We start from the raw sequence: 24,242 nt of genomic DNA, 5'->3' as shown, positions 1-24,242 counted from the left end.
ATAGCTCCAACCATTATTTTCATATTTGACAACCTCTAAGACAGGAAGGGTTGAGAGGAAAATGAGTTATTTTCTCTTTTACATTGGCCAAAACTAGGTCCCATGCTCACCTCAAGAGCAGTCACTGAGGGTGGAAACAGAACTATCTTGGGTCACTCGTACTTGGTCCCTTGGGCACCCTATCACTAAGTAAAACCAGGAGCGATGGGGGAATGGCTGTTGCATGGACCAACATCTTCTGCCAGAGCATCTGTTCCCACTTTTCAGTCCCCAGATCCCTCAGATACAAGACCCCTTCCAGTCAGAAATGCACTCTGATAATTCCCAAAATGTGCCCTCCAGAGAGATCCCGATAACCTCACTGCCATAATGGCCAAGGTTTCCACCTGTATCTCCTTAGCCTCTTCCTCAGGGCATCTAGGATTACAACGGTCAGAATCCCACTAAAACTAGCTCAAGCAAAGAAAGAAGCCTGTTACAAGGAAACAAAGTAACTCACAGAAACCAAGGCCAGCCACTTAGTTTGGCTTCAAGGCAGGACCATCAAGAACCAAGACAGCCACTCTGTCTCCCTGTCCACACGATCTCTGAACCCAGCCTCTGAACCCGCTCCAGAAACAGTGAGGCTTCCTCTGATTTTTGGTGCACATCGCACAGTCCCTGAGGCCACACTGCCTTCTAGTCTAGAGTTATTAGAGGCTAGCTGGCATCACTCAGGGCGAAGTCCAAGTCCCAGAGAAAGAATCAGGTGAAGACATGCCTGGTCCATCAGCAATGGGCAGGCAACTTCATCACATGGTTCAAAGGTGGATGCGATGGATCATTCCTTGGGGCCTCTTTACCAAAAAGTAGGGAATGCATAGACTTTGAATCACCCTAAAGGGGCTGTACAAATTCTCTGCAGGAAATTCACCGTTCTCCTGAAACATCAGTTTCCAAGACCCAGCAGGCCAGAAGGATGGGAAGGAAAAAACTGCAGGCATGCCAGTATGACCACCTGACCCTCTCATCTCTGGGAGCGCAGCTGGCAGGCAGGGCTGGAGAGGAGGGAGGAAGCCGTACAGGTGCTCCCATACCTCCCCATCCCTGCCCTGCCTCATGCTGGCTCCCTCCCAAGTCCCTTCTCACACTCTCACACCCACCTAACTACACTCATGCTCACATTCAACGCTCCACTCTGGGCTCTTTTCTGCCAAAATGCTTTCCCACACAGGGGTCCCTGCCTTCCAGCTCACTCTCCACGCACATGTCTACCTCAGAAGTGAGCTCAGTCTATTTTAAACTCCTGGAGCTGTCTGCCATCTGTCTCGTCTGGGGGGCCCTCGTGGTCTACTGACAGAAGAGAACCGAATTTGGAAATACGGAAACGGAAGTCTGGTTCCGGTCCTACCAAGAGCCCCAGGACCTCGGGACAACCGAGGCACCCTTCCCATGGCTGATAGAGAAAACTACCCCCTTGGTTAGTTCCTGGGGCTGTGAAGAGCATCAGGGGAAATGAACAAAAAAAAGCTTGGACGGTGAGGTGACAGTGAACACCTTGAGTGTCTCAAGTGGTCCTTGAGAGCGTGGTCTTCACCAACCCCTGAGCCATGGCAGGCACTGTTCAGGAATTAACCGCTTTCTTTACTTCTCTGACCAGACACTCCTGGCACTGGGGACCAGCCAAAGCCAGACTGAGAATCGTGAAGTCCATCCTGGAGCGCTGATGCTTAGAAATGGTTACCATGGCAATCGGCTCTGCTACTTGCTTTGTGAATGATCGTGAGCCAGTCATCAACCTCTAGGAGCTTCCGATTCCTTCAGGCATGACCAGGCATCTGTTCAGCCACAAGGTATGACCACGAAATTGTCAAGGTGTGTCTCTAACATCAACACTGTAATAGTACCGACCACTAATGTTGCTGCGGGAATTAAGTGGACTTGGGGCTAACCAATAATAACAATGATAAGATTAAATGCCATCTATGTCTTGGATACTGCACTAAAAGCCTGCATGTATTCAATCATAACAACCCAATGAAGCCCATAATAAGTACTAAATGCTTTTCGTTTGGAGTCATAACAACAATAAGTTAGAAGGAAGAAATCTAGAAAGGCAGACACTGACAACCAAATTTTAACTTCTTTCCTAGAATCTGCAGACAAGTCATTGAAATGCTCTTCAAAAGAGCAACCCCATAAACTCAGGCAGGAAAGAAAAAACAGTCCACCTGGAGCACCAGTCCATCCACACAAAGTGAGGCTCATCTCTGTCCCCACCACACACTTCCTGCCATCTTTCCTCAGGCTGTTTTCCTCCTCCAGATGCAAGCTTCCCACATCTTGAAGACACTGGCTGGCTGGGAGGCAGCTGCCTTCCCATGGAAGCAGAGTTACTAGGAGGCCTGAGAGTCACTTGCCTCTACAAATCCCATTTGGACCACAGCAGATGGCAGATGGAAGCATCACAGATGCAAACCGTTACAGAAAGTTTCAGGGGGTTCCCTGGGGGGAGGCACATTTCACAGGACACTGTCTCCTACCCCCTCACCAGCTCCCTCCCGGATGGTCTCAGGAATCCCCCTAAAGCTCCCCCTTTCTATCTTGCAGAAAGGTCTGCCTCTCATCTCTGAAACCGAGGCACCAGGAGAAAGGGAATTTTCACCTTCTCCTGAAGCCTTTATCCAAGTATTTTTCCAAAGATCCCTTCCAAAACAAAACTGGCATTATTCATCTTTTATCCAAGAAATATTTATTGAGCATCTACTATAGGCCAGACATGATCCTAGGCCCTGAGGTGCCCAAAGTAAACCAGAGGACAGCCTTGGAGTTCTTGTGGGTATGAGCATGTCTAAAGTGCAGCATGTACTGAGGGGTTGCTGTATTTCTGCACTGCCAAGTGCTTTCTATGCGTTATCTTACTTCACTCCTCACAGCCTCCTCTGGGGTATTTCACTCCTGTTTGACAGATGAGATTATTGCTCAAGACGACACAGCCAGGAAGCAGCAGGAACCAGCTCGGAACCCAAGGACTGTCTGGTTCAAAAGCTCACACTTTGAGCCAGTGTGCGCTGGAAGCCACATCAGCTTCCAATTCCTACCAACAGTAAGTTCTCCACAGAGAAACCTTCAAGTGGTGAACATTCAAAGATGCTAACATGCCCAGAGAAAGGACATAGACAGACAAGAGGAAGACGAAGTAACTTGAGGAATCACAGAGATTCACAACCCAGGAAATGGCGAGGGGGTTTTCTTTATCTGAGGGGGCGCTGTTAGTTTCTGAGACACATGACCCAAACATAGAACAGTCCGTGAAGGGTGCAGCAGCCATTCAGAATGCAAGCCAGTGCTGCAGCGTCAATTATGACGAGAAAAAAAAGACCTCCTACCCGGACATCACTGGATCATTTTCTCAAGAGGGTAGACAGAAGTGAATCCAGCAAGGAACCACAACTGCGTGACTGCACTTTCACTTTTCACTTTCATGCATTGGAGAAGGAAATGGCAACACACTCCAGTGTTCTTGCCTGGAGAATCCCAGGGACGGGGGACCCTGGTGGGCTGCCATCTATGGGGTCACACAGAGTCGGACACGACTGAAGTGACTTAGCAGCAGCAGCAGGAACCAGAACCTGTACCATCAACATCAGGCATCAGTGAAACTGAAGCTTGCCCTCCACCTCCTATTGCTGAGCATCCTTCATCTCTACCAGCCTCCACCCCTCTCCCTCCTCCAGTCAGGAACTCTTGTTGCCTGTTCACTGGATGCCAGTCCCTGAATGCCAGCTGGTATACTGTAGGGTATCATACTGTAAGATTTAAAATGTTTTCTTTGTTTTTTACTATGATTTGTGTGAAACATATTATAAATCTATTATAGTACAGTACTACAAAGCTGATCGCATTAGTTGGGTAGGTGGCCTAACTTTACTGGACTTATGAACACATTGGACTTATGAACACACTCTCGGGATGGAACTCATTGAATGTAGGGGACTTACTGTACTCTGCCTTCATGCTGGACTCCAGACTCTGCAGCATGGCACTCAAAACCTTCCTCCAGCTTTCTACTCTGATGTCCCAAGATGTCTTTCAGCGCCCTGGATTCCTGCCATGAGGAAGGACTCACATTTCCTGAGAACATCCTCACGCCTCCTCTCCTTCCTACAGCGCCCCCTCACCCACCTGTCCTCCTCAGTTCTCCTCCATTCCCAAACTCCAGCTCCACCTGACAAAAGATCTCTTTAAACAAAAGTTTAATACAAAAGTTACCTTCTTAGTTTTGCTTATGAGGAAAGAGCAGCTACTCTACTATTCACATCCATTGCCAGGCCAGAGTACTAAATGAAAACCATGTACTGAGGTTATTTTTCCAGTTTAAAATGAAAGTCACCTCCTCCAGGGAGCCCTCCAGTCCCCCAAACAGCAGTGTGTTTTCCAGCCTATATTGTTCACTGCCCTCTTTTTCTTCCCAGCCTCTAGTCTTTTATCACCATCTCTTTTACACTATGGGCATTTACAAAAAGTTTTGGAACTGTGGTGCTAGAGAAGACTCTTGAGAGTCCCTTGGACAGCAAGGAGATCAAACCAGTCAATCCTAAAGGAAATCAGTCCTGAGTATTCAATTGAAGAACTGATACTGAAGCTGAAGCTCCAATACTTTGGACCTGATACAAAGAGTCAACTCATTGGAAAAGACACTGATGCTGTGCAAGATTGAGGGCAGGAGAAGAAGGGAGCGACAGAGGATGAGACAGTTGGATGGCATCACTGACACAATGGACATGAGTTTGTGCAAACTCCGGAAGCAGTGAAGGACAGGGAAGCCTAGCGTGCTGCAGTCCATGGGATCGCAGAGAGTCAGATATGACTTAGCAACTGAACAGCAACAACAAAAAGTTTCTCTGCCCCAATAGTGATCACTTCCTTACACAATGCCGAGCTCCCTCAATCGGAGGGCCTCCCACAACACACATGCCACTGTGCCTTGCACAAGCTCTTGCTCAATAACTGTTCGCTGAAATAACTCTGTAAGCACTTTCATTTTTACACATTTCAACAATATTTCCAAAGCCAGGGCCCTCAGCCTGGGGCCTGCTTCTTCTTTCACCAGAGTCGACATGAACTCTTGGGGAAAGCTCATCACACTCCATGACGGCAATTACCATTGACAGGCAAGCAAGTCCCAAATCTCTGTCCTGAGCCCAGATCCAGCCCAAAGCCCCAGGTCTGAGGATCACACGCCAGCCAGTCTGTGCCATTTGGACATCAATTAGGCACCTATCACGGGAACTCTGAGTTCCCTCAAAACATGTTACTCTGCCTATGGGTCCCATCTCTGTGAACTGCACCACCAACCCACCCCGCATCAAGCTGGAGGCCTGGGAGCCACCCCTGACTCCTCCCTCTCCCACGCTCCTCCCACTCCCCTGCCAATCACCAAGATCTCTCAACCACATTCCCTAAACATCCCTCCAAACCCGGACTGCAATCCAGGCATCAAGTCCAGCCTGGATCACTATACCCGCCTCTCCACCCAAGCCCCCTCCTCCAGCCTTGCCACGGGGAAATTCACCTTTCAACTGCAGCCAGAGCGGTTCTAAAAGGCAAATCCAATCATGTAACACTTTATTTTAAAAAGACTTCTGCACCCTCAGAATAACATCTACGCTCGTTAATGGGACATATGAGCTGTTTATGAGCAGGCTCCTGCCTTCCTCTTTCCCGAGCAGATCCCGCACCTAATAAATAGACAAGGACAGATGCTCTGTGCCAGTCAAGACAAACTGACTTTGGTTCCTGAACCTTTCTGTGTGCATTCACTGTTCCCTCTGCTGAGAAGCCCTTCTCCTTCTCTTCACGCCCTTTACTGAATTAAATCTGTCACCCTGAAAGCTAGGCTTGAACATCACTTAGCCCTGGAAGTTCCCTGAGGGCTTTACTTAGATGCCCCAACTCTGCTCACCTCAGGATCCCACACTTAGAGGGGCCATAGCAAGGAGGCCCTGCATGAGTGCCTGCCTCTTCATGGGTCTGTACTCTCTACCAGACAATGCTTTCATCACCGCAGGGACCTACCATTGTGATCACTGTTGGACAATGCCCCCATCACCACCACCTGACACAGTAGGGATTCAATTAATACTTCAATGGATAAATAAGTCAGCTAATCGTACATTGAGGCCTCTAAGAAAATTCTTGATTGAAATAATCTTGCCAGGCAGTATTCTGAAGCCTGGAAGCTATCTGGCCGACTGAGATCCTTGCTTCAGGTTTTTAAGAAATCTCCTTGTTTGGAAGAGGGACAGGACGATCTCCTGGGGTTTAGCATCACAGGGCTGACAAGACAGTGTCAAGGATGGAGTCTCTGGCGCTCTGCTAGAAACTGCAGGAATACAAGCTCTCTTTCCAACCATAAGAACACACACTGGACTTCCCTGGTGGTCCAGTGGCTACAACTCTGCACTCCCAAAGACGGTTCAATCCCTGGTCAGGGAACTAGATCCCACATGCTGCAACTGAGAGTTTGTATGCCACAACTAAAGATCTCATGTGTCTCAACTAAGACCTGGCATAGCCAAATAAATAATTGAAAAACAAAACAGAGAGAATACACACATCATGGTTAATTAGGCAGAGTCAAGGTGTGACTAGGACAGGAGAGGGCATCCACGGCCACAGATGCATAATGACCAGCCAGGCCTGAGGGTATCCCAGAGGTGTGTCCTACAGAACAAAAAGGGAAAATGATGCCTCTTTCTGGACAGTGATGCACTGAGACGTTCCCAGAGTAAAGGACAGGAATTCCAGTGGAAGACACCCCTAGCAGAGATTCTATAACGAGAAATAGCTCCAAAAAGGATGATTTCTATGTGTTCCTATTTAGGGCACTTTCTATCTCCTTTTCCTTTCCCCCATCTCTCAGCACGCTTTTAGGGGCCATGTTCCATTCTCCCTGCATTAAGGGCTCAGGATTTGAGGTAAATCACAAAGTGGTTAAATAAATGTACCCAAAATGTACTCATGGTCAGATGCTGACCTAGAAGGCTCTGTCTAATGGAATGTAAAAAGGCTCAAGGAAATAGCCAATCTCAATAGCCTGTTAAAGAGTTTTACTCAGATCCAGAACAAAGCTACATGGGGTCTACTCACTAAATGAGCAAATGATGTGCAACTAGGTGGGCCTAGAGAGGCTTCGAATTTTAAAATCAGGATCTAGAGCTGACATGGGCTGTTAGGAAAACAAAACAAAGATGACTATTAGACTCTTGTGCTCAGTCTTAAAAAATTAATTATATATGTCAATAGAAGAAACATAAATGGTTAGCAAGAGGAACTCAGAAACAGAAGTTCAGTGGACACTAGGGCAAAGGTTCTGACTACCCTTCCTTCCAAGCACAGAGTAGTATGGTGCCTGCCCACCTGCTTTGAAGGTAGGTATGGCCATGTGACTTGCTTCAGGTGATGATATGTGTTTGGCAGTGATGGGTACAGCCAGGGAGAACTTCAAGAACCACTGCAAGATGTGCCATGGTCTCTTTTCCTTTCTTAATGATTATGTAAGCATACTTCAACTTAGAGGGTCTGTTGGCCAGGTCCCTTTTATGACCACAATGAGCAATCTCTCCCCTCCCATCCTAGCTACACCATGCTAATCGTCATTGGGACTAGAAAGAATGCCAGGGACTACAGTGATGCCAACATCAGCTCAGTATCAGAAAACCCTCTGATGACTTGTGCAAACTCACTACTTTGAGAGCATAAGTTAGTAACTCAAGACTGGATGGTCACCACAATACACTGTGAAGCATTATATGGTACAGTGAGTACTTACTTAACCTTCTTTTAAAGATATACCGATTTGAAAGCAGAGTTCCAAAGAACAGCAAGGAAAGATAAGAAAGCCTTCCTCAGTGATCAGTGCAAAGAAATAGAGGAAAACAACAGAATGGGAAGGACTAGAGATCTCTTCAAGAAAATCAGAGATACCAAGGGGACATTTCATGCAAAGATGGGCTCAATAAAGGACAGAAATGGTATGGACCTAACAGAAGCAGAATATTTTAAGAAGAGGTGGCAAGAATACACAGAAGAACTGTACAAAAAAGATCTTCACGACCCAGATGATCATGATGGTGTGATCACTCACCTAGAGCCAGACATCCTGGAATGGGAAGTTAAGTGGGCCTTAGGAAGCATCACTATGAACAAAGCTAGTGGAGGTGATGGAATTCCAGTGGAGCTATTTCAAATCCTGAAAGATGATACTGTGAAAGTGCTGCACTCAATATGCCAGCAAATTTGGAAAACTCAGCAGTGGCCACAGGACTGGAAAAGGTCAGTTTTCATTCCAATCCCAAAGAAAGGCAATGCCAAAGAATGCTTGAACTACCACACAATTGCACTCATCTCACACAGTAGTAAAGTAATGCTCAAAATTCTCCAAGCCAGGCTTCAGCAATATGTGAACCGTGAACTACCAGATGTTCAAGCTGGTTTTAGAAAAGGCAGAGGAACCAGAAATCAAATTGCCAACATCTGCTGGATCATTGAAAAAGCAAGAGAGTTCCAGAAGAACATCTATTTCTGCTTTATTGATTATGCCAAAGCCTTTGACTTTGTGGATCACAATAAACAGTGGAAAATTCTGAAAAAGATGGGAATACCAGACCACCTGACCTGCCTCTTGAGAAACCTGTATGCAGGTCAGGAAGCAACAGTTAGAACTGGACATGGAACAACAGACTGGTTCCAAATAGGAAAAGGAGTACGTCAAGGCTGTATATTGTCACCCTGCTTATTTAACTTATATGCAGAGTACATCATGAGAAACACTGGGCTGGATGAAGCACAAGCTGGAATCAAGATTGCCAGGAGAAATGTCAATAACCTCAGATCTGTAGATGACACCACCCTTATGGTAGAAAGTAAAGAGGAACTAAAGAGCCTCTTGATGAAAGTGAAAGAGGAGAGTGAAAAAGTTGGTTTAAAACTCAACATTCAAAAAACTAAGATCATGGCATCTGGTCCCATCACTTCATGGCAAACAGATGGGGAAACAATGGAAACAGTGAAAGACTATATTGGGGGCTCCAAAATCACTGCAAATGGTGACTGCAGCCATGAAATTAAAAGACACTTGCTCCTTGGAAGAAAAGTTATGACCAACCTAGACAGTATATTAAAAAGCAGAGACATTACTTTGTCGACAAAGGTCCATCTGGTCAAAGCTATGATTTTTCCAGTAGTCATGAATGGATGTGAAAGTTGGACCATAAAGAAAGCTGAGTGCTGAAGAATTGATGCTTTTGAATTGATGCTTTTGAACTGTAGTGTTGGAGAAGACTCTTGAGAGTCCCTTGGACTGCAAGGAGATCTAATCAGCCCATCCTAAAGGAAATCAGTCCTGGATATTCATTGAAAGGACTGATGCTGAAGCTGAGACTCCAATACTTTGGCCAACTGATGTGAAAAACTGAGTCATTATAAAAGACCCTGATGCTGGGAAAGATTAAAAGTGGGAGGAGGAGGGGACAACAGAGGATGAGATGGTTGGATGGCAGATGGCGTCAACCAACTCAATGGAGATAAGTTTGAGTCAACTCCAGGAATTGGTGATGGACAGGGAGGCCTGGCATGCTGCAGTCCATGGGGTTGCAAAGAGTCAGACACAACTGAGTGACTGAACTAAACTGAAAGATGAAATGAGAGAAACCATATCCTGATAACATACTGAGTCCCTGAATCAAACTATACCTGAAGGCAGATACCCTTAGATTTCTCAGTTACATAAAGCAATGAATTTCCTTCTGAATTAAGTCAGTCACCTGATATGCCTTTCAATAAGGCATCTACTCTGCAGCTCAACACAAGTCCAAACACCATCACTTTTATACCCAACCCACTTCACTCATTTATGCTTCCTGCCTGACTTCTGTAGAACCTGAGTTCAATCCTTTTACATTTATGTATGTGTTCACATATAAATATGAATATGTCATTTTAATCATCCAAAGTCTTTTCTGACCAGTGAATTTCGGTGTTTTCATGATCTTACTTAGTGCTCCATGTACCACAACACTCAGTGTAACACATAAACATCTCAGTGTAATTAACCATGAACCATCATGGCCGCAACCCTTTGCCCTGCCTGTCCTGCCCTTTTCCTAAGCTTTTGCTGGTTGGGAACCAACGGAGCCTGCAAGAGTCAACTCAAATGCCTTCTTCTCGTGATGTGTACTTTGATGCCTGCCCAAGAATTATGACTCAGAATTAAGGTTCATTCCCCAGCATTCTTGTCACCAGAGAACATATCACATCCTAGCCCTTATTTCTTCCCACTATGCATTTTGTAGGAACCAGGCTGTCTCTTCATGAGACCAGTAGATTTCCAAGGGCCCAGACCAAGTCTCTAGCACCTTCTTAATAACTTAATCCCTCACTAGGTGTCAGCATTTTACTCGCCTTTTCTTGTTTAAACCCCACCACGACCCCTATGAGGTAGAGCCTGTTAATGTTCCCATTTGAAAGATGAAGAAACTGAGGCCTAGAAAGACTCAAAGTCTGTCAACTACAAATTGGTACTTGGCATGGGTGCTTGCCATCTATCTCTACAAGGATTAAATCATGTGCTGCTGCAGCTACTGACCTTCAACACCCCCCTGAAGAAGTTCACAGTGGAGAACAGAAATAAGGCACTCTGCTCTGGGAAAACTGGCAAGACAGGTCCTCAGATAGTTAAATGTTCTCAAGAGCTGATTTTATGAGCCCAGTTCTTGTATCTCCTCATATCTAGTAAAGAACTAAAATCCTTCATGGTGACAACTGTTTCTTGTGACAAGCAGAAGCTTCATGAGACCAGCAGAAACCTGCAAAAAATATGTGCTTGATTGCATGTACTTCCCCTTCACCAAAATCATGTATATACTGTCTTTTCCTGCTACCTCTTTGGAACAGTTTTGCAGAGCTATCTGACGTGCTGTCTCCTAGGCTGCAGTCCTCATATTGCCCCAAATAAAACTTAACTCTCATGCTGTGCATCATTTTTAAGTCTACAAGTCCAAGAGCAGTTTTCTTAATCAGCATTCCACCAGGGCACACTGCCTACATGACCCTGTACTTAGAAGGCAGTGGAATCTGTTGGGTGAAAGAGCATTTCCACCCAATTCTGCAGGACTCTTGAAGGATTGCCTTTCCCCTCTTCCATCCTCTTTCCCCGGACTCCGCTCCAAGCCCTTGGGGGCCTGCAATGGGCTGTCTCACCCACTCTCCTCCCTAAGAGCCTGCAGAGAACACCACTCTCTGCTCCCACACGCTGCCTGAAAGCAGAGCTGGGTAACCTTCCCTCATCACACAAGCCTTTCCAGCAGCTCTGCTTCCCTCTGAAATTACATTAAATTGTTCCATTAGTGTCAAAAAAAAAAAGGAAGATGCATGATACTTTTATGAATTTCCTTTTTTAAAAAAATTATCTTCAGAACTGTGCTCGTGGTGACTGCTTCCAGAAAGTTGGAGGTTATTTGGGGGCAGAATTTATTTGCAGAAAAACCACAATATCAGTCTAAACGCCAGAGTTTATTCCAGTTGACTTGCTTGAATCAATACAGATGTGATAATGCAAAGTCATGGAAATTGACTTGAACAGACATTTCTCCGAAGATGATACACAAATAGCCAATAAGCACATAAGAAGATATTCAATATCACTCATGCATGCATACAAAGTTGCTTCAGTCGTGTCCAACTTTGTAACCCTATGGACTGTAGCCTGCCGGGCTCCTCCGTCCATGGGATTCTCCAGGCAAGAATACTGCAGTGGATTGCCATGCCCTCCTTCAGGGGATCTTCCCAACCCAAGGATTGAACCCGTGTCTCTTATGTCTCCTGTATTGGCAGGCAGGTTCTTTACCATTAATGCCACCTGTGAAGCCCCCTCAACATCCCTCATCAGTAGGGAAATGCAAATCAAAACCACAATGAGATACCACCTCACATCCATTAAAATGACTACTATCAACAACAAAAAAAGGAGGACTTCCCTGGTGGTCCAGTGGTTAATACCCCACAAAGGACATGTGTTCAGTCCTTGGTCAGGGTACTAAGATCCCACATGCATCATCGTATGGCAAAAAAAAAATAAATAAATAAATAACAAGTGTTGGTAAGGATGTGGAGAAACTGAAACCCTTAGACACTATTGATGAGAATGCAAAATGGTCCAGCCACTATGGAAAACAGCACTGAGATTCCTTTAAAACATTAAAAGTAGATTTACCATATGATCCAGCAATTCCACTTCTGAGTATATAGCCAAAAGAAAAAAGCACCGCTTGAAGAGGTATTTGTCCACCCATATTCATAGCAGCATTCTGAACAGAATAGCCAAAAGGTTTCAGAAGCAATCCAACTGTCCAACAGTGAATGAATGGCTAAGCAAATTGTAGTGTACATATACAATAGGATATTACACAAATTTTTTAAAAAAGTAAATTCTGACACCTGCTCCAACATGCATGAACCTTGAAGACACTGTGCTAAGTAAATTATACCAGTCACAAAAATACAACCCCTTATCTAAGGAACCTGGAGTAATCAAAATCACGGAGACAGAAGATAGACTAGTGGTTGCCAGGGACTGGGGGGAGGGAGGAAGGAGGAATAAAGAGTTCTTCTTAACGGGGATAGTTTCAGTTTTGCAAGATGAAAAGAGTCCTCTGCACTTAGAAACAGTTAAGACGGTAAATTTTATGTTGTGGGTATTTTACCACAATTTTTAAAAATCATGGAAATCAATAAGTACTCTCTCTTTATGGTAAAAAAAAAAGTTTCAAGCCGGCAAGGACTTCAAAAGTGCTTCATCGATGCCCTGTGGGATATGGGAGTTTGGGTTTATGTTGGGGGTGAGGGGTTGGAGACAAGCTGTCAGGAGCAAATTGCTGTTCTCAATGAGCCAGGATCCCAAATATCAAACAAAGACAATGAGGCTCAGAAATATCGCGGGAGTCTCTACAGCTCCCCACACATGGCAAGTGGTAGAGGAGAGATGCTGAGGGGAAGAGGCACAGAGGAAAAACATCATGGGGGCTTTGAGCTGCAGAGGGGAGGGGAGGTGGGCGATAGCTTAAAAGAGACTGATGTGGGGAAGCGCAAAGATGAAGCTGTTGCCCTCGATCTCTGCTCCCTCTCTCTCCCCAGCCACTTCCGAGTATCTAAGCTGACAGAGTCAGTTCCCAGAGGTCTAAAATTTCTCTTCTCCTTTAGTCAAAGACTCAAATGGTGAAAAGAGAAACGCCCAAACTCTTGCAAAACCCATCTCAAAGCTCAATACCAGACAAATATAGACCATCCTTCTCTGCAAAGAACCAGGAACAGGAAAGCCCCTTTGCCCCTGAGTGCATCTGCATTCATTCAAAAGTATATTTATTATCTCCAATTAAAAATCATAAATGATCTCTGTCCAACAGAGAAAACAAACAAAAATCAGTCATTTTTTGTCTGGTAAAAATTAACAATTATAAAGCCAAAACATATAGAAAATTCTATGAATGAAACAAATTTGTCACACTGATGAGGACTAAGGGCAGGAGGGGAGTCCTTCTATGCCAGATCTGCTGGGTGTACAACCAATGTGTATCCCCTTTCCTTCTTAATAACAGAACCCTGATACTGTTCAGTGTGCCGAGATAAAAATATTCTAACCTGTTTGCCCTGGAGTCTTGGCCAATAAAGATAGAGACGGATTCCCTGGAAAGGGTATAATTATCCCTTCTCCAGTGAAAAAGACAAAAAGTCTTGCAAGAAAAAGGGTGTAGGCCATTCCATATTCCACATGCCTGGAATGTACCTTACGTTGTAGGAGGTTCTGCAGCCACTTTGTCATCATGTGACAGAAAACTACCTGCTAAGGCTGATGGAGCAGGAAGAACAAAGGAACCCGAGTCCTTAAAGATATCACTTATCTGCTACACAAGTTTTGGTTTATCTAAATTCTTACCTACCTTTTTTTTTTCTTGTTGTTTGATCCTATTTTCTTATTACCGCAATGCTGATATGTTGTTTTGTTTAATAAGAAAAACTAATAAGTGGGACTTAGAAATATATTCAGTGGATAATACAGCTACATGACTATCTCAAAATACGTAAATTTACACAACAAAATGAATGCTTTGCCTTCAAAATATTCACCTCAGAAGATTTAATAAAGAAAACTGGGTCTACATGAAATTCCTAAAGAGGTATACCAGAAACTTTTTCAAGCAATGACAGGTGCACTAGAATTAGTGAGTAGCCAAATTATGTTCAAAGCAGAGCATCACACAGATCTTTAACCATAAAAAGTGTTGAGGCTATAAACTTCTCTCTAAGCATAGCACTAGAAGTTTTTTTACATAGCACTCTATTTTTCTTCATTGACAGCCTCTCGGCAATTATAGTTTTGAGTCTGATGTAATTCAATAGCTATTTAAGAAAGCAATTTTTAATTGTTTAATAATTACGTTTGGTTGGATATTTGTTTCATTCCAACCCTCACAAAACAGGTAGCATAATAAACAATGAGTCTATTCTTGACTTGATTTCACTCAATAATGAGAACTTGGTCATGTGGATTGACTGAAATCCAGGGGGAACACAATAGAGCAAGTCTCTCCTGGTGGACCTGGCCTGATTCATCAATGACAGATCATTACTTCCTAGGTGTTCCCATAAAAACCCTCTCAGTTTCTCATTGGCACCATCCTGGTTTCCTCTCCATCCTTGTGGGCTCCCTCCCATCCCTCCAAGTGTGGGAAATGCCCCATTCCCGAGTCAAATCGCCCCTCCTGTTTAGAGAGTCACAAGGTTCATTTACTTACACAAAATGATCCCCACTCTCTCTAGGCGGTCTTCACTGTCTTTGCTGACAAACCCCATTCAGTAAGACCCCCATATTTCCCTCTGATCAGACTAACTTGAAGTGTTTCCTCAACCAATTCAAAGCATCTGGCCTAGTGACTTAAGAGCACCAGGAAAGAGGAAGTCCAACACGAAATGCTTTGACTAGTCCATCACATGCCTTCAACTGGGAGGCAGGTGGATGTTTCTAAAGCAGACACACAGTTCTTTCTCACTCTGAATCAGCTTTATGAGATCACTTACCTGCTGACACCCTTCAACCTCTTGCCAGAAAGTGTAAGAAACATCTGATCCTCTCACTGGGCCTCTGCTGAAACCTTTTCTCAACCAAGTGTAAATGAAGGTCAATGCCTCTGTTTTAAATGTGGTCCATCTGGAGAATGGCAGATAAGACACAAATGGCCTTTTGCCAGTGACCGCCACCTGGCATGTGGCTCAACCAGCTCTGCTCTTCGTCTTTGTCACTCAGATCCATCCAGGCCAATCCCATTCATAATCTGGACCTGCGGGCCCTCCTAATCTCTGAACGGGCATCCTTCCTTTAGCTGTCCCTGGCCAGGCCATATGGACAAGGAGCTTGGACAAAACCACAGGAAAGGTTTCTCTGAGTCAATACAGAACAATTTTAAAAACATACCCAGGGACATTCATTCCATGGACCACGATGCAGTCATAAAATAGAATAAGGACATTCTTTACGTAATGATACAGAACAAACTCCAAGGTATATTAAGTTTAAAAAGCAAGGTAAGCTAACATTTGAATGTGTGTGTGTTGGAGAGAGAAAACAAATGTATATGATTTGCATGTATATTCTGGGGCTACTTCCAGAAGTATACACAAGAGACAGGTAATACTGGTTGTTATAGGGAGCAAAACTGGGTGGCCAAGGACCCAGGTTAGGAGAGAGACTTTTCAAGGTAAACTCTGCTGTGCCTTTTCAATTTTTAACCCATGAGTGTATATTAATATTTGAAATTTGATTTAATTTAAACTTTCTCGAAGAGACTCAAGTACAGCCATACCAGAGGAGACAACGATGCCTGATAAAAGATGCCACTGATCTATGTTTCTTGTCTTGGAAAGATGTTCACATTACATTAATTGCAGGGAATGAAAAGCAGATTTCAGAATAATGTGTTTTAATTTTGGTTTCTAATTTTAATTTAAAATGCTTATTATAAGTATTGATTAAAATCTGCAAAAATATAAACCAAATGTTAATAATTGGTTTTTTCCTGAGTAGTGGAATTATGGGTGATTTTTATTTTCTCCTCTTGGTGTATCTTCATTTTCTAATTGAGAAGTTTTTAAATATTTTTAAATTTTTAAAAATGAAGAACCCATATTTATGTTTTTGTCCTAGGCAAAGACTCCTTTCTAGGCAAGGCAGGTGTTCTAACACCACAAGACCTCACAGTGAAGACCTTATTTGGAGGGATGGGAGAAGGGTCGCCAGGAAACAGCCCCCCTGGCCAGAAGCAGAGCGAAGGAGGCAGGATTTTTAATGGCAGAGCTGTAAACCTCAGCATAAAATAAGCAGCCAGGCTCTCATTTCAGCCATGTAAACAGTAATGTGTATTCATTAAAACTGCATTAGTCTAAGGAGTCCCCAGAGACTGGGGCTAACAGGCTGGAGGTGGGGAAAGAGGCTGTCAACTGCACCTGCTGTTTCCTAAGGCAAGGCAAACACTCAAAACAGCCAGAGCAGGGCCACCCAGAGGGGCTGCATGGCTCTCATCAGTTTTGTTAAAGGTAAACAAGGATTAAGAAAAAGGAAGCAACCAGGACCCTAGACATCTGGCTTAGCTGGCCCCAACCTTTCCTGTTAAATGGTTGCCAAGGAAAAAAAGTAGGCCTAGTGGGCATCCCTGCACAGCTGGACCAGATCACAAAGACAGCATCACAGGCAGGCTCCCCCTGTCCACCTGGAGGCCAGGCATCACCTGAATGAATGAAACCAGCCTGGCAGAAGAGCTGTGGCCAGCATGTGTTGAGGCTCACTGTGAAGGGCTGTACTCATCTTAACTCATTTAAACCACCCAAAGTGCCCACCCTGTGAGGTGGGTACTATTACCATCCCATTTATGGGTCAAGAAAATGAAGCATAAAGTTAAAAAATCTGCCCAAGGAAAAACATAAATACAGTATACTAACACATATATATGGAATTTAGAAAGATGGTAACAATAACCCGGTGTACGAGACAGCAAAAGAGACACTGATGTATAGAACAGTCTTATGGACTCTGTGGGAGAGGGAGAGGGTGGGAAGATTTGGGAGAATGACATTGAAACATGTAAAATATCATGTAAGAAATGAGTTGCCAGTCCAGGTTCGATGCATGATACTGGATGCTTGGGGCTAGTGCACTGGGACGACCCAGAGGGATGGTATGGGGAGGGAGGAGGGAGGAGGGTTCAGGATGGGGAACACATGTATACCTGTGGCGGATTCATTTTGATATTTGGCAAAACTAATACAATCATGTAAAGTTTAAAAAAAAAAAAATCTGCCCAAGGATACCCAGCTATGTGGCAGTGTCCAGACTTGGAAGCAAATCTCAGTCCCTAGACCACAATTTAGGTCACAACACCATTCTGTTTCTTCCGAATCTTGCCAAGCAACCAATTCAAACCAAAGCTTTATGATGATGACCCAGGACCATGGCCCAAGGATCTAGGCAGCTAATGAGACTGAAACCACAATGATCAAATCCACAAATGTCAATGGTGGGCTGCATGTGCCCCATTGTGCAGATTAAGTAACTGAGACTTAAGGAGTTGGGTATATTTGCACGTACTGGGGAGCATTCTAAGCCCTTCAACAGGAATGGAGGGTGGGTCAACTCTGCCCTCAGGAAGGTGGCACAACAGGGAAGAACTTAGACTAAGGAAATCCAGAAGAGTGGCAACAGCCCCCAGCTACAGGGAACAAAGTTTCCTTTTCATTCCTGGTGCTCAGAGTCAAAAATCACCTGAGTAGGAACTCTGAGAAGGAGGTAAGAGGTTCCAATAGATGTTTCAACAACCCCTACCCAACCAAAGAGCCATAAAAATCAGGAGAGCTTCCTTTCCCAGAAGTGGAACTGACCAGCGGCTCCACACTTCCCCTCCCTCCCCTAAGATATCTCCATCTGGAGTTTTTAAGGTTACCAAGTCTGATGTTAACTGTTTTTGTCACATCCTGCTCTTCTCCCACACTCCCATGATTTCCCTAGAGGCTGGAAAAGAAGAAGCTGAGGTTCACAGCTCCAGAGCTGCTCCTTCACTCAGTAATGAATGCTACTGAGGGCTCAGCTCCAGGGACCCCACGCTGAGTACTCCACAGTACTGCTGCACTATACCATTGCCCTAGTTCCCCGGTCACCAGATCTAAGCTGGGCCAATCAGATTCTTTCAAGGACTTTAGAATGGAGGCTGAGATTCCAGGGGGTGTCATCTTCCATCTAAGATGTAGAGACAAGGAAAGCTGGAGGTGAGCATGATGAATACAGATGAGGAGAAGTGAAGATGAGTGATGGAGGCCCCTCAGAGTCTTTCAGTTCCCAATTCTCCTTCCCTTCACCAGGCTGACCTTCCTCTTGTACCCAAGCAATGTCCCTGTATTCTTAATATTCATTTGTTTCTATTTATGGATTTGTTGGCAGCATTGGGTCTTAGTTGCGGTACACTGGATCTTCCTTACGGCACACAGGCTTCTCTCTAGTTGAGGCGGTGGGCTCAGTAGTTGCCGTGCACATGTTGAGTTGCCCCACCTCGGCATGTGGGATCTTAGTTCCCCAACTGGGGATCAAACTCAGGTCCCCTACATTGGAAGGCGGATTCGTAATCACTGGACCACCAGGGAAGTCCCTGTCTCTGCTAAATTCCCCTTCCCCTTGTGCTGAATTCCCCTTCCAGTGGTAGCTGACTCGAGTCGGTTTCTGTTTCTTGCATCTAAAAAAAATTAACTAACCCCTCTCTCCTGGGATGTGAAGACCTCTGGCTGATACACCCAAACAGGTGGAAATAAGTTAATCGAAGGGTAAACCACAAACCCAAGGTAACACAAACAGGCCAAGAGCCAACCCTGTGGCTGGTTCCAGGCTGAGGGGAGGCTCCAAGGAAGGGCAAGTTACCAAGTGTCTATTAAGCACCCACCAAGCAAGGGGAACAATGAACTACTCAAATATAGATGCAGCTGTCAAGAGCTTACAGTGGAGGGAGAAGGTTCATGAATAAAACCGTTAGTGAGAAACAAGAGGGAGAAAACACGCAATTGATGGTTAAACTATAGATTTAAGCAAAAGGTGCATTTTGAGAAGTCTAGTTCTCTGGAGGATAAGCAAGAGTTGGATCGCACCCCAGGTCAGGGCCAAGAGGCGGCAACTTTGAGGAAAGAGAGCTTCTTAGGGACGATGAGAAAACCAGTTTGGCTTCACTGAGGCTCCAAGGAGTGGAAGGACATAAGGGTGGAGAGACAGGTGGGAAACGGTGTAAGGAGGGGGTCATGTCCAGGTGAATGGACTGCACCCCACTCTCTGGGTATCTGTCATATTCACATGCCACTTGCAATGCGATTCATATTTTTCTTTAACTTACTTTAAAAATTCCATATACATGCATTAATACACAGTATTTGTCTTTCTCTTTCTGACTTACTTTACCCTGTATAACAGGCTCCAGGTTATCCACCTCATTAGAACTGATTCAAATGCATTCCTTTTTATAGCTGGGTAATATTCCATTGTGTTTATGTACCACAACTTCCTTATCCATTCATCTGCCAATGTACATAAAGTGTTTTTAAAGTGGAAATGGTCTGAAAAAGGTAAACACAGAACATAAATCATATGGCCCAGCAATTCCACTCTTAGGTAAATATCCAAGAGAGTTGAAAACATAATCACACGAAAGTTGTATGTGAATATTCATAGAAGTATTAGTTATCATAGCCAATTGTGGAAACAACCCCAATGTCCATCCACTGATGAACAGGTAAACAAGATGTGATCAATCTTGATGGAAAATTTTCCAGCCATAAAAAGGAATACTGATACATGCATGAATCTTGAAGACATGAAACTAAGGGAAAGAAGTCAGTCACAGAGAACCACCGGTTGCGTGATTCCATTGATATGAAATGTCCCAAACCGATAAAAATCTATAGAGACTAAAAACAGATTAGTGGTTGCTAGTGGCTAGGAGAGGGAGAAATAAGGACGAAGAAATGGGGAGTGATCGCTAATGGATTTGGGTTTCCTATGGGAGTGATGAAAATGTTCTGAAATTTAGATAGTGGTAATAACTGCACAATACTGTAAATACAAAAACCACTGAATTTTACATTTGTACATGGTGAAATGGTGAATTTTGTATTATGTGAGTATTCAAAACTTTTAATAAAATTTAATAATTTTAATAATAATAATTTCTCCAAGGAAATGGAATGAAAAAACTAGCATCTCTTAACATGACCAGAAGCCAACCACAAAGAAGACAAAATAATGTTGGTTCCTTCTGTTTTGCCATGATCCCATGAATGGAATTAGTCTGCTTATGAGAAGAGACCCTAGAGAGTCTGCCTCCTATCTCTGGCCTCATCAGATGAGGAAACAACGAGCAGACAGCTCTGAGACTCAACAAGAAAGCCCTCACCATGCTGGCACCTGGAGCTTGGCCCTCCAGCCTCCAGAACTGTAAGCAACAAACTGTTAAACCACTCAGTCTGTGGTTTTCTGTTACAGCAGCCTGAACAGACAGGCATTTGTAATAGAGAAACATGGGGAAAAAAACTCAAAGAGCAGGAGGACTTGGCCAAGCACAAGATGGCCTTGGGCACAGCACAAGAGTCTGCACCATGAAAAATTTGTGTCATGGGAAGGTATCTACTGACATGGAACATGGATCGTGAACCACCCAGTGAAAAGGATAAGTGACGTCAGGTTTGCAGTCTGGATCTGTTCATCCATCAAATGGGTATTAAGCATCAGCTGGGGGCTTCCATGGAGGTCCAGTGGTTGGAACTCTGTGCTTTCACTGCAGAAGGCAAGAGTTCGATCCCTGGTTGGGGAACTAAGATCCCTTATGACCTGCTGCTGCTGCTGCTGCTGCTAAGTCGCTTCAGTCGCGTCCGACTCTGTGCAACCCCACAGATGGCAGCCCACCAGGCTCCCCCGTCCCTGGGATTCTCCAGGCAAGAACACTGGAGTGGGTTGCCATTTCCTTCTCCAATGCATGAAAGTGAAAAGGGAAAGTGAAGTCGCGCAGTCGTGTCCGACCCTCAGCGACCCCATGGACTGCAGTCCACCAGGCTCCTCCGTCCATGGGATTTTAATGCCACGCACCGTTCTAGGCACTGTGCACAAAACAAAACAAAGCTCTGCCTTCAGAGGATATACATTCTAGCGGTGTGTGGTGAGCACTCTAATGACATGTGGGAGGAAAGGGGGTGATCCCTGGAGGCGGCAGGGAGGTCAGTGGGCTGTTCTCCACTGACTCCTTGTTGCACACCTTCCTCCTGTGGTTTTCCCATATTGAGTAGCTGAGGGGTGCTTTGAAATAAAAGGAAACCTGACCCCTTAGCAAGGCATCCCGAGCCTGGCTCTCTCTTTCCCATCAGAAGCTGCATCCCATGTTGGAGCCACACCTGGGAGGATGCATGTTGGTGCAACACACTCCACACAGGTGCTTCTGCAAAAGCTGTTCATCTGCCAGAGCCGCTGTCTCCACACTCTCTGCTTGATCCATCACACTCCATGGGACCTTCAGGTCACTCTTACCCTCCTGCATGGCCATGCATGTGAGCTCAGTGGCTCAGTCACGTCTGACTCTTTGCAGTCCCATGGACTGCAGCCCAACAGGCTCCTCTGTTCATATGGGTTCTCCAGGCAAGAATACTGGATTGGGTTGCCATTTCCTTCTCCAGGGGATCTTCCCAACCCAGGGATAAAACCCACGTCTCCTATAGTGGCAGGTGGATTCTTTACCACTGAGCCACTTGGGAGTCCCCACCCACCTCCACTCTCCCCCTCCCCCAGTAACAACTGTTCCTACTCAGCAGTTGTCAGGAGGAAGTCAGGTCCCATTCTAATCGGCTAATCTCAGCAGCCACTGCTCCCCTCCGGTATCTTCCTTCTCCCAGGCTCCAGGGACTTCACCCATCTCTCTTTCCTCTCACGCCCACACCTGCCTATTTAATATGGAATTTCTCTCCCCACCTACCACCCCAATCTCTCAAACACATGACTCCTTTACTCCTAAAACAATAAACTGACACACCCTCAAGTCACAAAGCTTCTGCCACCTCAGGTTTCTGAGTCGCTGCTCCTGGATGCCCGGCCAGGTGTGGCCCTTAGACCGGGGGTGCACCTGTCAGGGGAAAGGCTCAGGCTGGCCCAAGGGAGTCCCCGGAGATTCTCTGCAAGACCCAGGGGGTGGGGGTGGGGGGCGGGGGGGCAGGTTGGAACCACGGTCTCTGGTCTATGAGATAGAAGGGCAGCTCCCATCCTGGCTCCTAGCTGTCTGGCACCCTTGAGATTGTGGATGGTGGGATATCAGAAAAGGAAAGGGCTTGACTTGCTCAACCCTGGTCTGATAAAACAGTGCTTCTCAACTGGAGATGATCTGAGACCCCTGGAGACATTTTGGCTACATCTGGAGACATTTCTGATTGTCATAAGTTGGGGGAAAGGTTAATACTAGTAGGTGCAGGTAAGGGATGCTGCTAAACATTCTATGATACACAAGATGCCCCCAATACAGATTTATTCAGCCCCAAATGTCAATAGTGTCAAGGCTGAGAAATCTTGCACTAGTTAAACCCTTCCCACCACTGGGAACTCACTTTCCCCTCTTGTTCCCTAAGCAACCCCTGCTCCAGCCCACAGAGCTTGTCTGAACCACTGTGGGCTTTGGTTTCATGTCCTCCTTGAGGTCATCAGGGCCTCTGCCTCTACTCAGCTGAAACCTTCTAAAATCCTTGCTGACTCCGGAGGTTCTCAGAAAATGAGTACAAAATCCCTCCTCCACAATTTAATATATGATAAAGGCGGCATTTCAATTCTGTGGGAAGCGATGGATTATTCAATAAATGGTATTGGGACAACTGGCTGGCCATCTGGTAGAGAATAAAGCTAGATCCTCACCTCCCTCCTAAAACCAAAATAAATTCCAGATGGATTAAAGATTTAAATGAAAAAAAAAAAAAAAGTTAAAGTAGTAAAAGAAAATGTGGGAAAATTGCTCTATAATCTCATTGAGGGGGAGGCCTTTCCAAGCAAGACACAAAATGTAGAATACATGAAGGAAAAGATACATAAATTTGACTAGTTGAGAATGTTTAAAAAATCTGCAGGGTAAAAAAAATTTCATAATAAAAACCATTTTTTTTCAAAGTTATAAAACTGATTTTATATTCTATACTACACTATTACATTATATATGAAACATACATCAGGTTAACAGATGTGTTCTTCAATTAATAAAAACCTGTTAAAAATTAATAAGAAAGTAAGGGGACGAAAACAGGCAAAAGACAAGAGGCAGTTGACAGAAAGAGAACTACAGAGAGTTTTCAAACACAAAAAAGGTTCTCATAAACAAACAGAGGCAAATGAAGGAGACAGTGAGATGCCAGTTTTCCACCGATCAGGTTGGCAAAATGGAAAACTCTGATACTATTTTGTGCCAGTAAGGATCTAGGGAGGAGCTGTCTGATGCAAGTGCAAACAGACCTGCTATGGAAAGAAATTCAGCAGCATCCATCCACATCTTATATTTATTGTATTTACTTATTACTTGGTTGCGCCTGGTCCTAGTGGGAGCACACAGGATCCTCGAACCTCGCTGAGGCATGTGGGATCCCCTAGCTGCGGCACGCAGGATCTTTCAGCTGTGACGTGCAAACTCCCAGTTGTGGCATACAGGATCCAGTTCCTCGATTAGGGATGGAACCCAGGTCCCCTGCATTGGGAGCATGGGGTCTTAGCCACTGGACCACCAAAGAAGTCCCTCCATCCACCTTTTAAAGCACATACCTCTGCCCAAGTGATCCCAATGCTATATCTATCCTTGCATAGTATCCAACCCAAATCCAACGGGTAAATACAGTGAGGAACATTCATTACCGCATTGTTTATAAGAGCAGGAGACTGTCAACCCTGCCAGTGTCTCATGTCAAGGGACCATGCATGGGTGTGTGCCCAGTCATTCAGGCATGTCTGGCTCTTTGCGACCCCATGGACTGTAGCCCGCCAGGCTCCTCTGTCCATGGGATTCTCCAGGCAAGAATACTGGAGTGGGACTGCCACGCCCTCCTCCAGGGGATCTTGCCAACTCAGGGATGGAATCCAAGTCTCTTACATCTGCACTGGCAGGCGGGTTCTTTAC

At 45.0% G+C, this 24,242-nt stretch overlaps 1 protein-coding gene across 3 annotated transcripts in view; it reads right to left on the bottom strand.

The window, feature by feature from the left end:
* The window catches only part of PRKCB (protein kinase C beta), a 375,621-nt gene that overhangs the window by 276,304 nt on the left and 75,075 nt on the right, over positions 1-24,242 (bottom strand). The window contains exon 1 of one of the 3 annotated variants that reach the window (XM_015460312.3): positions 14,832-24,242. This exon is cut by the window's right edge and continues 18,618 nt beyond it. Within the exon in view, the coding sequence (XP_015315798.1) occupies positions 14,832-14,889 (58 nt within the window). The 5' untranslated portion in view covers positions 14,890-24,242. 3 annotated transcript variants of the gene reach the window in all.

Source organism: Bos taurus, chromosome 25 (genome assembly GCF_002263795.3).
Source record: "Bos taurus isolate L1 Dominette 01449 registration number 42190680 breed Hereford chromosome 25, ARS-UCD2.0, whole genome shotgun sequence".
Classification (NCBI taxonomy): domain Eukaryota; kingdom Metazoa; phylum Chordata; class Mammalia; order Artiodactyla; family Bovidae; genus Bos; species Bos taurus.
This window is presented reverse-complemented; position numbering and strand designations above follow the sequence as displayed.